At 44.0% G+C, this 14969-nt stretch overlaps 1 protein-coding gene across 3 annotated transcripts in view; it reads right to left on the bottom strand.

The window, feature by feature from the left end:
• ETV6 (ETS variant transcription factor 6) overlaps nt 1–14969 on the bottom strand; it is a 137427-nt gene that overhangs the window by 28790 nt on the left and 93668 nt on the right. For all 3 annotated transcript variants that reach the window (XM_054074129.1, XM_054074140.1, XM_054074120.1), the window contains exon 3: nt 3738–3902. In XM_054074129.1, coding sequence (XP_053930104.1) covers nt 3738–3902 — 165 coding nt within the window. The remainder of the gene's footprint in view (nt 1–3737; nt 3903–14969) is intronic.

The following is a 14969-nucleotide window of genomic DNA, read 5'->3' as shown; positions in this document are numbered from 1 at the left end:
ATCAATTCATGGCTCCTGGGTGTTTTTTTCAGACCCAAAAGTGCTTGCAGTAAAATCCTACATTCCACTGTTCTGCAAGGTTCTTCCCTGAAACGAAAAAAATAAAAGCTGCACATTACACATCTATATGTGACTGGAAAAATGGGAGGATGACAAGACATGGCTTTTAGTATCCCAATGAAGAGGTTTTTTCAGGCTACATGACTGCCCATCGAAGAGCTCCGAACCTTTACAAGCAGTAGTTAGTTCAGTGTCCTAAGTTCTCATTACAGCCTTAGTTTTTTAAATAATTGGACACAGAATTCTCAAATGTAGAGCCCATGATTTATGCAGTCAGTTGCTGGGAGCAAAGATGGTGCTCCCAGTAATTTAGGCTTTAAGGGGGAGGAGACAGAAAATGCTGTAAAGCCTCTCCATGCAACATTGGTGTCTCAAGGCCAGAGGCAGTGTGCTACTAAGATACTTCATCCTTGGAGCTTCACAGAGGGAGAACTCTTACTTTGAAAATTTACTTTGGGATGGACTAAAAGATGAAAAGAATTGAGAGATTTAACTATCCTGAACACCCTTGCTGTGGTGACAACTGGAGACACTTGAGTGCTAGCCTTAGGAACTTCTGATTGTCACTCTTGGTGCTATATGGATCCCAAATGGGATCCGAATGGGATTCCAAAGCTAGTTATTTCTAGCTATCAGAATCTGTATGGAGCACACTGGAACAGGCAATATTAGGCCACAGAGATGATGCAGACTAAGGAACAAAACGCAGCAGACTTGGTGCTCAGTATGGGCATATACAGTCTGTTAGCTGCTATTGTATCACTCTTCCACAGAAAAGTGCACAGCAAATTGCACTGTGCCAAGCTGACATGTTCCTGCATGAACTGATCCAGATACTAGTTTCTTTCTGGGGTGCAGGCAGGCTATTCCTCACTTCTGCCGCTATTCCCTGGCACCAGAATTGTTATATCTGTCCTCAGTGGAACAGATCACTGTGCTATCTAGTAGATCAATGGACTAACTGCTTATTTTGTGTCTTTTTATGTATTACATCTTGTAATGATGCTCTTCCTCCAACACCACCTACATGAAACACCTAGGTACTTATACATTTTGTCTGATGTAACTGGTTGCACATTTCAAGGTGAAAATGTACAGCCTATGGTAGAAGTCTCTCAACTTCTAATGCTGCTTGCTCTCTCCTGTTTATCACTGCTTATATTACAGAGGAAAAGGCTGCAGTAATAACCTGCTATCTGAAAAGGAGCTTAGTGAAGCTTCACTTAGGAAACCCTGGATTTTCCAGAAGAGTTTGCTCAAGTCCGTGGGGTTTTTTTAAGTAGTTTTTTGTATGAGATAGTAAGCTGTGTGCCATTTGTCCCTTGTCTCTAGAAACAGCCAATGCTCTATTTATGGGCAAGTCTAGTGTCTTAGTGTGAAACAGTTAAAGCCATCCTGCTCTCCATAGTTCAGCTTCCTTTATTTTTAGCATCTTGGCTGCTTTTATTGTCTCAGCAGTGACTTTAGGGCATTTTTAAAAGGTGATTGCAATACCTGAAAACCTAATTAAAAACAAAGCCTCGAGAACCCAGCTATCTTTTCCATGTTTAGTACATGAAAGGCTAAAAAGCGATTTTACCACATAATTTACATCTTTGAATGCAATAGTGGCATAACCATAACTAGTGCTGTAATACTCTAAGCAATAATGTAGCAAATTTGTACATCTTTAGATTTGGCCTGACAGACTGGGGAAAACATCCATAAAGCTGGCTGTCTTTTTTTTTTACCTAACAGAACAGTTATGATTCAGCACTACTCATATGCAGTAATGCTAGTTAAAAAGGTGAAAAGCGTTTTTCCCTCTTTCCCTCCTTTGCTGCCTCCTTTCCCTGGCTGGCCCTCAACAGAAGAACAACTGTGGGGCTGTGAGACCACTTTATTGTGTGGATGCAGTTCTCCTGGCTTAACCACGAGGGGAAAGGATACAGCTTTTATGTAGCTACACTCTTGAAAACTTAATGCCTCTATGGCAAATGCTGCTTCACAGTTCTTAAAATTCAGGTACAGTTAATTTCGGGGAAAGGCTGAGGCAGTGTGCCTTTACCTACAGTCATCTAAACTTTAGGAACTGACTGAGATATCCTCTAAAAGGTTTATTATCAGTGGGGAATACCTGGAGAGAAGGAGGAGAGAAAAAGCCAAGAGGGAGGCCTTTAGTTGGTTATTTCATTCCAAATTCAGGTAAATAACAGCTTAACCTTCTGCATAAAGAGAGCATTTGCAAGCCAGGGGCTCTTCTCTGGGAAGGCTCTATCTCCAGCCTACAAACATTTAAATCCTACTCATTTCAAGCGCTCTCACAGGACACAAGGGGATGAGCAGCGGCATAACTTGTAGGCAGCGAGGCACTGGGATGAGACAAGGAGTAGCAGAGAAGGTATACAAATGTGTCCCTTACAGTCCTTGCCCACATTCTCATTTTCAATACTCCTTTTGGCCTAAGCAGCAATACTTTTTTTAGTGAAATGATTCAAAGTGACGTACCAGAACTTTAAAAATAAAAGACACTTCTAGGCATTGGTTTTCACTGCTGTACCACACTGGCAACAGACATCAAAGTCTGGCATCTCCCTCACACAAAGTTACTCCTGGATGTGAAGCACATGCTTAAGAAACTCTGTATACGGTAAACAAAAGTCACAGTTTGCAAGACAGATTCTGAAGGAGAGTGCATTGCGGGAGTGCATTCAAGGGAGTTGCCAAGCCACTTGAAGCAGAATTACTGCCACGGCTTGTTTATCAGCTGGATCCAAGCAGCACCAGCTGTACTTCTGCACCTAGTGAGCCTTGCACTGTAAGCCTCCAAGCAGCAGTTCTGTCACTGCTTGGTCCAAACTCTTTGATCACCTATGGTGATAGAATTATGATCCTTTATATTTAACAGAAGTACCTTGTATGGTAACAAAAACAGAGCTCACAACTCTTATTTAAAACCAGTCACTCTATTTAGTTAAACATCCCTGACAAAGGAGGGCAGAGGCTTACTCTGTCTAAAACTGGAGCAGGCAGACCACAGGGGATATAAATGCAGGCAGGCAACATACAGATTTCTAAATCTTTGTGAATAAATGAAGACATAATTTGAGCAATAGGGAGTGATTCATACACCTGTCTGTGTTGTGCCTTGGGATGGACCCCAGCACGTGAGAGAATATGGTAAAGTAAAGCAAAGCCCACAGGTGCTGTAAAATAGAGGAAAGATCCCCGAGGGAGGAGTTTTACAGTCACTTGTAGCAGCATGTCAGCCAAGCCAACAGTGAGGCAGAATGTTAATACGGGCTTCTTAAGCAGCTGGAGCACTCGATTAACTTGCTGCTGTAGTTGGGTCTAGGAAACGGTAAGCCTTTATGGGTAAGAGCTGGAAAGTCACAAAGAGCTGCCAGAGAAGCTTGCCTTCTGGGAGTTCTGCAGGGAGTTTTACCTAGAAAGAGGTTGGATGTTTGGATTTGGGTTTGGAATTACCTTCGAATTTGCCTACAACTCAGGTGTATCAGAATTTCATTCATTCATTGTCCTTTTTGTCCTTGCATCATACAAAGTATCTCTTTCCTTCCTTTCTTCCCCTTGTCCAGTCCATCCCAAGAATTGTGACTATTTCCTCCTCTGACCCTCTCTAAGATTTCATTGTGGTGTTCTCTCTCTTTTCAGTAACAGGTTCTGTAAGTAATCCTCACCTGAATGAGGAGACCTGTATCGAAAGTCCTCTTTGGTCAGAAGCAGCAGAGCCTTGCCGTTCATCTCAAAAGTGTTGCTCTCAATCGGCCTCAAGGAAAACTCCTTCTCCGCCCACCTGAGCCATTGTGCCACATCATCTCTGCTCCAGTAAACGGGCTGCAAACCTGTGGCAGGAAGAGACCACGACTGTGTCACCAAATTGAGATAAGGCATGGAAATACAGGCAAACATCAGTGAACTCCCCCATTCTGCCCACACTATAATGTACAAAGTCTCAGGGGAAGGTGTAGGAGGGCAATGACACAGAATTACCCTAAGCACTGAACTGTGAAAAACTTCATTAGTTAGGAAACTTGGTTTATCTGTGACGTGCTGAGAAACAAGAACTGCCTCAGCATCCTAAAAAAAGCTTCTAGGACACTATCTCATTCTAGGTTTCCACTGTGAAATGGGATCTTGCTTCAGCTGCTGGTTCTGAGGTGCAGAGCAACAGGAGGCCCCCTCCATACTCAGTGTGTACACTTTCACAGAAGACAAGCGTGGTCTCTCTTTATGCCTCTTGAAAAGTCATTGATTAAGAATAACGAGAAGTACTCAGATGCGAGGGAGCCAAGGCCATACTTCCCTTGAGGTGGCTGTGGTCTGTAAGAAGGGCTGCTTCACACAGCCTCTGTAACAGCGTGTCTGTTAAGTGGTTATCAGTGTGGGTATGCTTGAGGAAGGTGTATTCAGGCTGGCCTCTCCTGCAGATGCTATTCCCACCCCAGAGAGGAAAATGAGCACTGAGGCTGTGGCACTTCTACCACGGCTTTAGCTTGTTTCCTGTACAGTGATAAAACACTAGCAATGTAACTCTGTCCATATTAAGAGTGTTATGCCATTTTACAGCAAAATAACAGGCTTGGGCACAGATTTTCCAGGGCTCCAAGGAGAATCTGGCACTCCCTTTCTCCCAGCCAGCTCATACACCATATACAGCCTGGACTGCTGTGTTTACTCGGAGGGGCCCAACCAAGATACCATGAAAGTCAAAGACCTTTTGTCTTCTACCTTTATTTGGCCCAGGCAGAAAGTCTTGGGAGGTGTGACAATTCAATACCTGTTTAACTGACAAATTTAAAATAGCCTCCTTCCCCTGGAGAGAATGCAGCAAGGTGGAGAGCTGTTTATACCCAGGTAGAGAGATTATCTCCAATCCACAGCGAGAGAAAAGTTTTCTTTCCTTTTCCCCCTCTTGAGATGACTCTATGTTTTATTTGCTACAAAGTGGTGCGTAGAAATGAAAACGTCACACTGTGGAACATATGGAACATAAAATTTGCTGTATCTGATCAGATCTCCGGTACATAGACTCTGGCAGGAGCTAATAACTTATGCTTCAGAGGAAGACGAACCTCCCTTCCTCATATTGCACCTGGCTTGATTGTATGCTGCGCATGAGAAGAAATTTCCTTCCTGGCACACCATACTCTGAGGTCTGAGATCTGATAGCCATCCTCCTACCAAGCACTTCAAGAAACCTGGGAGAGTTGTATCATTCTGTTTTAGTTTGGATTTTCCTCCTTTAACAGACAGGCAATCTTTTTTACTATTTTAGCAAGAGGTCACATGCAGTGAATTGCGTTCTGCTCCTATGCCAGATTCCCAGACAGTGGCTTTGGAAAGTCCCAGAGCCGCAGCTGCATAAAGAACTGAATCTCAGTCAGAAAAGGAATTGAGATCAAGCCTGAGAAAAGTGTCAGAGCTGACCTAGGGAAGGACGTCTGCATGGCAGCAGCAAAAATTTCCATCGTCTTTCAACTGCCCCCCATAACACTGCATTATGTGCCACGCAGAAACAAGAAGTAGCATTTATTTATTTATGAAGGACTTAAATTCTCTTCCCTCTATTGAATTAAGGTCTGATTACAAGGGTCAGAATTTTTTGTAGGATCTTTCTTTTTTAATAGACTGGGGTGAAGCGTAGATCTGCTCAGAGGCAGGCAAATGTCATCTAAATTCCGAATCGAGAAACTGTCACCTAAATCCCCATCTTTTACTGAATATGGGGTTATTCCTGCAGAAAACATTCTCTAGACCCTGGGCTGCTGCTGGGCAGCACACACATTGGCTGCAGCTAAGAGAGAAAGAAGTCAGACTTGATGCAGTCAGGCCACAACTTATGGAAGGGCTTAAAAGACCACTGGAGGAGTGCTTGATGCTCACGTGTGTTTTCGCTTCTCCCTTTGCCATGCAATAAATCGCCTAAAGACTTGCCAAAGTGGAAATTTAACTGGACAGCTGAAGTGTACTTCACAAGAAGAGGCACAAAACAAAACATCACTGCGAAAATCACACTGACGAGAACAGAGCTTTACGATAACTTCACATGATGTTCACATACAGATAATATAATAAATAAACCACACCCTGTACAAACACAGATCAACATTTCCCATGTGCTGGTGACAGTGTATTTTTGCCTTTTGTTCAACGAATACAAAAGTACCACATCTACAGAGAGGTTTAGATTGATCAGCCCTAGACCCAGAACAGCCAAATAAGCTACACAGACTGGGAAAAGCCACGTGTGGTGTGCTGGCAACTCTGAACCAGACCCAACACTTCACACTGCAAGTCAGATCACTGCTGGGTTTCAGCAGCATCTCTGAAGCTTGTGAGAAAAGCCCCAAAATAGTACAACCTAGGACCACTTGTCTTTCAGTTACTGGGAATCAGCAAGCAGCTTTCCTAATTCAGTTTGGCTGTTGCTGAAATGAGTGGGTGGACGCACCACATCTCTCCACCTATGAGGTGATACCATCATTAAATACTTACATTGTGTTTGGAAGATAAAAAAATGCCATAAAATAAGTTAACTGCTTTTCCCTAGATGGATTGCTTCTTCTCTCATTTCCCTCCCTCCCTCCCTCTCTGCCCTGCTGCCTTCCCGGGAAGTTAGTTTCACCAAAATCCCCCCTTTAGTTGCCTGCCCCCACTGCATGCCCATATGCTTTGTGAAACTGAACCAGCTCAGTCGCAAGAGGCTTTTCTGGGGGTGCTTTCAGCAGCACAGACCAGTGCAGCTGAAAGTGCTTCAGAAACTGGCATTCAAAAGATAATACTTTCATGTGCAATACAGCATTTACTCAACTTGTATCCCATTTTCCTTGGCCTTTCTTAACATGAAGGAGTTGCTTTTGTGAAAACAAGGGCATGAGAGGGTTGCCTTTGGAGTTGAAGGGATTCTACAGCACAGCACACACAGCTATCAGTAGGTTCTGAAAATGCTTTCCCAAACTCTCTATGAAAGAAAAACTAATCCTGCTTATACAATTTTTCTCTTTGGGATGCTGCTTTTTATTTTTCCCTCTCCATCTTCTCTTTTATTGTATGCTCACAGTGGAAGAAATTGGGCTTTTTTTATCTCTCCAGTTTTATGCTCTGTGAAAGCTAAGAACATTGTCTTCAACTAACAAAGATATTTACCAAGTAAAATAAAGTGAGGAAAATGAGTTCTGTATTACAACATGAGGATAGAATTTTGCCTGCTGAACCAACTGTTGAAATCAGTAGGAAGGCTTTGCTGCTTTCAGTAGGTGTGGAACAGATGCAGAGGATGCTGCCTTTCTCCTGGTCTGCCCTCTCAGTGGCCAATATCTCCATGTACTTCAGAAGGTAAGTTTTGACCTGGGAGTTGGACCTGGCTCTGCTCCCATCTGTGCCACCACTCTACTGGCTGAAATCTTGCAAGCATTCCCAATCTTGGTCTCCCTATCTGTGTAGTGTAAAACCAAATAACAACAAAACGTTCTTGAACTCAATAGCTGAAAGCTGATTAGACAAAACCATGTAAACTGTCAGAATCCAGCTCTGCAAGATCCCAGCATATTCTCTAGTCTGTCTTCTGTCAGCTTCCAAGTACCTCTCCAGCAATTTCTTTCCTTTTCCCCCTCTTGAGATGACTCTATGTTTTATTTGCTACAAAGTGGTGTAAATACAATAATTTACAGACACGTTTATAAGCTGACAGCTTCATATGCATTAAACAGGGAGCAAAATTCATGGTCATCATCCTAATGCCACAGGCTGGCACACTGGTTTCTTAATAGATTATCTACTTCTGTTGCTTGTTCCTCACCTGAAGTCCTGTTCATAACACCTGTTATGCTAGCTACCTTATAAATGCAAGTGATCAATTCTTGCGCTCGAGGGCACAAGCTGATAACCATCTGGACTGCAGAAGAAATCCACTCTCTGTTCCTTTCTCTCCCTGCAAAGCATAAACAAGGGTGATGAAGAGGGGCCCATGGGGTAATTTACACTTTGAAGTAGACACAAAATTGTTTAGGTGCGTTCAAGCACTTAAACACGAAGACACATGCACGCACGCAGCAGAATGTATTAGTCTGTTGAAGAGAAGTTGAAGCTGATGGTTTCTAAACCCCTCAGGAAATTTAAGCGTGGTCAGTCAGGCTTTGAGACTGAAAAAACTACACAGCCAGAAATACTTGAGTCTCACCAGAAACTTCTGGTGGGGGTACAACTTTTTTTATTTGAAGAGACGCAGCAACCTTGAATCTCGCCAAGTACTCATGTTCAGCATCTCCTTCTTTGCTTTGTAAGACAGGTTACGCATTTTACAGTATGAGTTGCTATGTACAGCGTATGTAACAGATACATCTAATAAGGTACTGTAGGCTGTTTTCACTTCGACTCATTTTGGAACAACCTGAAGACACAAATCCAATGCAAAATGCAGTACCACTGAAAGCTGCTGTTCCATTTTAGTTTCAATATGAGGATGCAACCACTCAAAAGCATGCATGGTGGAAGCATTCACGGTAAGTTTCATCTAACTTTTTGTTCCGCTTCGGCCGGGCACTCCATCCTTTACGCTCGGCTGCCTGGCAGGCAGGATGATGAGGCGAGAAGGGGGTAAAGACAGACCTCTCATTTATCCCTGCCTTCTGCCAGGCAGACAGAATTGTTCTCACTCCCACACTGAAAACTACTTAGTGCAGTTGGGCAAACAGCAAAGGGGCCAGTGCATGCAAATTAGCAGCTGGTTTCCAAACACCCAGGGACAGATGCATCATCACTGGCAGCATCAGGCAGGCTAGCTCTGACTATAGGATAGTACTTGAGCCTTTAGTGGGAACACAACACTGGGGAAGTTCAGAAGACTTCAGAAGACTAGCTCTTCAGGAAGCTCTCTTTTTCTGTTGTTATTAATTAATAAAATTCTTCCATGCTACCCGTTAAGCATAACATCAAGTTCTGCCTATGACGGTGTATGTCAAGCAGGAGAGGGGCATGAGGTTGTGGTTTTCTCTTCATTTCTATGTAAAGACAACACAGTCTGGAGGAAAACCACAGGATTAGATTCAAATCCTTCTCCCAGGCTCTGCCAGAGCAACTTTTTAGAAGTCTCCTCCTTCTGTCTTGCTTCTTTGTTTGGAAAGCTAGACCAACAAAATGCAAAAGATGTCAAGGGGATTTGGCTAGTTACTACCTGAAATGCTTCAAAAGTCCAGAACGTTGCACAGCTGCTTCAAATGTCTATGGTTCACTGCTCTGGTGGTGCTGTCTGCTGCTTTCTGGTTCCCTGTTCGGAAGTACTGATTGCTGCTGCAGACCAGGGACCCTGCCCTGGTATCATGCTTGAACCTGACAGCACAAACCAAAACGTGTCGCTCCCTGAGAAGGGCTGCAGCACTGAGTTCAACAGCACTGTGCCAATCATACTGTGGGGGGTTTCAAATTAAAGGCCAAGCTGGGTGCTGAGGTCCTCCTGAGGCTGGAATTTTATGCTCTCTCTGCTGTCACTGCTGCACTCATCTCCTACCACAAGTGCCTTTCCACAGCGACCGGTGCTGGCAGGCTCCCACCCACAGGGCACTCAGCAGCTCTTCAGGACTACCTCTGCTAAGGAAGGTAAGGCAGGAAGTTAAAGGACTTCTCTAGGGAAGCCTTTCTAATTCTCCAGAGGGCCAGAATGGGTGACAGAGAGCTGTGGCATGCTTAGCTATCCCCATGCAGATGGACATCCTAAATAAGTGCCTTCTGGGACTGCTCTTGGGTTGGCATACCTGTGGAAGATGCAGCCCTACCACAGGATAAACCCTGTATTGCTGGTTGTTCAGGCATTTGTTGTTAAGTAGGACACAAAGGTCTGATATGTGGTGATGTGCCCAATTACTTGCTCTTTCCAGCAGGTGCCACTTGACACAGGTGGTGGAGAAGCAGTAGCCATTCATTGCTGCTGGGTCACAGGGATTGCCTCATCCTGCAGTAGAGAGCTGGCTCTGCAGTTTTGAGATCCAGGGATAAGCAAAGGCAGAAAAGGAAGAAAAGGTTAATCCTGGCTAATCCTCAGAAAGAATTATTTAGGAGGTGAATACGAACTGGTACAAGGCTAATGGACAGCAGCAGATGAAAATGAGACTTCACTCGTCTTGTTAAGGAAAAAATTATTGGATAGGGAACAGACAAGTTGTGTGATGGGCAGGAAAAGAGACCCCAGTGAGGCTTGTGTGTCTTTTAAAAAGGTCTAAACTGCCTGCACTCAGAATGATGAGGCTTTGGGAAGCTTCCTATGCTGCTGGGAACAGAGTGCAAACCAGCTTTTTCAGCGGTAATTTGAAATAAAAGGCACAGGTTCATGTCTCCTGTTGTCCTGTTGAACAGTGTATCAGAGGTAGAGCACAAGTGCAGGTAATGCTCTGTGCATCATGTCTGCTCTGGGCCCTCCGTGTATGCAAATATCTACAAAAACAAACTTAGGGAAGCACTGGGCTGGGATTCTGCCATGCTGACTTTGCTACCATGGTGCCCTGTGACCCAGCCCTTCTCTTCTCCCTGTCTGTGCAGACACCCTGGAAAGCTGACACACCCAAATCCCTTAGGGCTTCAAAGTCATAAAATAAATAAAATTGCTTTTTTTAATGCAGCCTTTGGAAAGCCTGTAAGAAACTTATTGATTGGAAAATGCTTGATTAGAATGATCAAGCTCTGAGCTCTTATACAGGGAAATAAATCTTTTCAATTCCCCACACTCGGTGCCAAGCTCAGCTTCCTGGAAGCAACTATGGCCCTTTCTGGAACTGAGGTGAAAATCCCATGTTCCATCACCTCCCCTGACCTGCTGACATTACACATGGTTCGCATTTGCTGATCAAATGTACAAGCAGGACTCTAAATGAGCTTTCTGGGCTCAGACAGCTTGCTGATTAATGATTGCAGATGAAGTCACCAGTACAGAACCCCCACAAAATCCGAAGGCTGTGTAAGCAGGAAAGGAGGGAGGAAAGGCCACATTCTACAGAATTCAACCTATAGAACATATTCTTTCTCACTTTATAGCTGAACTTTTTTCTTTGCAGATAAAGATAGATAAAGGTCAGTAAATGAAGTAACTCTCTTACACAAAATTACTCAGCTACGTCTAAGACCCCCTGTCCCTGCAACAGTCAGAAAGTTCCTTAACACTGCAGACCAATTCCTGTAGTCCTTAGAGTTGTCAGAATAAAGCCTCAACTGCAACCCCAGTCATTTAAGGTGGCCAGTTGTATGGCACTTCTTGTAACTAAAATCAATATTTGACCCATAGCAGCTGCCTCTCTCCTTTCTGTTTCCACCTGCATCACGTGAAGTTAGCTTGCAGAAAAAGTGGACTTCAGGATGTAGCCCTCTTTCCTCTGCGAGCTGCCCCATCTTGGGATCAGTCACAGAAAAAGTTATAATGCTGGAGCAGTCTGAAAATTGAATTCACCCAGGACAGGGCAAACCAGTTTAGACAAATGGTGCTGGTATGTACGATACAGCGGCCAGGGTTTGAAATTCTGTAAGGGAAAAGCTACCAGGCAAAGAAGCAAGCAACCACAGAGGTGATGAAAAGATCAGCCTATTTTCTAAAGCACTCGTTCCATAAGCCATGTCCAAAAGCTTTCAAGAACTGTGCAGAACAGCTCCAACTTTCTTTCATGTTGTTTGTGAAACCTTCCTGGAAGCCCGACATGAGCTCTCCTTCCAGAGCAGGGTGAAGGCTGGCTTTTTGCATCTGGGCACCACATTCAGAAAAGGTCAGAGCATAAGAAAGAGTCAGTGAGCCATAGACAGCACAAAGTTGTTTGGCTGCCTGCAGCCACTACCACAGCTGTTGCACTCAGGAAAGAACTTGCTTGGGTTCAAGACGACTCCTCTCTTTGCTCTTATGCCCATAGGCAAAGAGGGCAGGTGACCATGGGATTCCGACCAGAGTGGCCCGTGTAGCACAAGCAGCTGCGAGGGGGATGGGGAATGGGGAAATGTTGGTTTGGATCTGCTCCCAGTTATAGTTTTAATCCACTCCTGACTCCTTCTCAACCAATTTTTGGCTGTTTTCCATGGAGCAGACATTGCTTTCCTACTGTTCCCTTCCAAAAGGAGCTGAAAGAAATGTCTTCTGTTGCTTTTTTCCTTGTATGTGCAAAAGCTACATCCTAAACAAAACTAGCTGAGCCATGGCAATAGCACGTGTTAGCTAGCTCAAAAGACCACACTGCCAGAAGCAAGTACTTTTGCAAGTAGAAGTCAAGGCAAGAAGATTACAAAATCTGTACATTTCTTCCCAGCAACTCTTTACTGTTTCAAACCAAATCATCTTAATCCAGGCCAAAATGTGGGTCTAACAAACACTCTTTACAGTTTTCCTGTATTGGATACGGCCACTGCTGATACTACTAACAGTAATGCATACACAGCTAGACTACCTAGTGCCTTTCAACCGCAGACAGATTAGATTGTTACATCTGTTTTATAGATGTGAGGCAGAAAGTCACTGGACACCTGCCCACAGACTGAATCTCTTACAGGAGGGATCAAATCCAGGAACTACATTCTGCTCCTCTTTAGGACTAGACAAGTGCTGAGCATCTTTATGTCCTTAACACTTACTTTTCCTTCCTATTCCTTGTGTCATTTACTTGGTGCATCCTGGTAACAGTAATTTTAAGGTAAAAATACAAAAATGTATTAGAATGAACTGTCATACATGCTGGTTTTTTTCTTTTAACACAATATAGCCGTGATTCCTGGTTGGGGTGTTAAAGACTTCCTAGCAATTGGAAATAATTTGATCTTGGTAGTCTTGACCTACATATGGTTTTACTTATGTCTTTTGCCTCCTGCCTAACTGCTGTACAGTGGAGAGAGTTGCTGAGATTACTACCATACTTACGAGTATGTGGCAGTAATGCTGGCGATGGATCAGGTGCCTGATCACCACTCCAGAAAGACACGGAAAATTGAAGAAGTAGTTGCTAGCTCCAATGAACACAGCTGCTAAAATTAAGATAGTTCTTTCGGTAGTTCATCACTTTCACCTATCATGAGCTAAGTCACCTCGGTCTTCCAGTGGCTGCAAACTTAGGGGTGATTCTACCATTTCAGAAGAGACAGGCCAGGAAGTACTTTTTGTACAGTTGAATCAAGTGGAAAGTTTTGAAATTTCAGTTTCACATGCCAACAAAACACCACTACCAACAGAACTGGACGTTGTAATTCTCCGGTATTAAGAAGCTGCTTTCTTCTCACAAGGCGATTTTGTTCTCAGACGCTAACATCCTGAAGAAGTTGGGTCCCTTTCCCTTGAGGAATTTTGGCTGGGACTTTGTTTCCTAACTCAACTGTGATTGTGAGAGCTGCGGAGGGGGGGGAGTGTGTACACAAAGAGCATGTTTTCCAGGCTGTTTTCAGGGAATGCGAGGCCAGTTCCACTATAGAACAGTGTATGCTGTGACAGCAAGATGTCATCTGTTGGCTTCCTTCATGCCAGGGCTCCAAGCCTTGTGAGCAGCACTTGTGCTGCTACTGTTAAAGCAGATTTTGGCAGTGGAGCCAGAACCATAGCTTACTCTGCCTATACCATTAAGCAGATCAGTGCAGAAAAAAAACCTATCACCAGCATGTGGTAAAAGCCTGTCATGTCTCTACTCTTAACTGATTTCGGTTTTGGACCTCTGTCTCTTGCTTTATGCAGATATTCTCCTTCAGACCCCTAATCCAGGAGTGCTACAAAAGCCTGCTTCAGTCCACCAGTATACAAGTTCTTCTGTGCTTTATGTGAAGACCTGCCTTCAGGTGACATTAAATATTAAGTAACTGGGGGGAAATCGTGCAAATTACAGCTTTGGAGATTGCACGCTGCACTCAGTTCTGAACCCCATCTTAGGTTTTAGAGGTAAAAACCCACTCTTAGCATGCTGCAGACATTCCCTGCTCCCAAGATGCTGCAAACCAGAGTTCTGACACGGTTAAAAACTTCAGGTTTAACTTCATTTCTTGATGGTTCCTTAATGAACCAAATGCCTGCAGCTCTTACAAACTGTCAATCATTTCTCCAAGAAGACACTGCCGTCCTAGAGAAAGGTTAAGTGCTTAAAACAAAAGCTCTAGATGCCAGGGGTCCTTTTCCAAATTCAAGGGTACAAGGAGGTCACTGAGATGGACTCCAAACTGCACTACAACACATCACTCATACAGAAGTAACTGTATTGCATTTGCATGGGGCCCTTTACCTCTACCTTTCCAGTGCAACTTGTGCACAGAAAGGCTTCTTGTATGAAGGTACTTGTGCTTGAAATACATTGATAATGAGAACAAATTAAGTGTGTGCTCTTTGATTATCAGATGATAAATTATCATGATTATCTTTGCTGCAGCTTGAGAATTACTTCCTCTCCAGGGTTTAACTCCTGCTTGCTCTGAAGCTCGTCAGCATACCCACTAACTTCTCATATTAGGCTCCCCCAAAAACTGGGTTCCACTTATTATTTTTGTGGAAGTCTCAAGAAGTTAAGGCATTATTAACATTTGGAATCACTTGAAAATACAGAAAATCAACTTTATTAACCGCGACAGAAGGCAAAATCCTGTTTGGGAGCTTGTCAGACTGGAGCTAGGATACTGTGCTGTGTCTCAGAGACACGTGCATGCTGGAGTCAGAGGCATGGCTGCAGCCCTTGCAGTCATCCCTGGGGTGCCCTCTGAACTAGCTCCCTGAGACGCCAGTGACAACAAGGGCTTGAGCATATGCTGCATGTTCAGCACAGCCTGCCTGACACCAGGGTAGCTAGTTCATGCTGAGGTCTGGAGATATTGTGGCTTTGGCAAATTCTTGGGCAGCTGTGACACTGACTCACTCTGACTGCAGCGCAGATACACACTTGTGTCAGCTCTGACTATCTTTCTGTGACAGCATCTGGTCTCAG

The sequence above is a fragment of the Cuculus canorus genome, chromosome 1, assembly GCF_017976375.1.
Source record: "Cuculus canorus isolate bCucCan1 chromosome 1, bCucCan1.pri, whole genome shotgun sequence".
Lineage (NCBI taxonomy): Eukaryota > Metazoa > Chordata > Aves > Cuculiformes > Cuculidae > Cuculus > Cuculus canorus.
The sequence above is the reverse complement of the archived record's forward strand: the minus strand, read 5'-3'. Positions and strand labels throughout refer to the sequence as shown.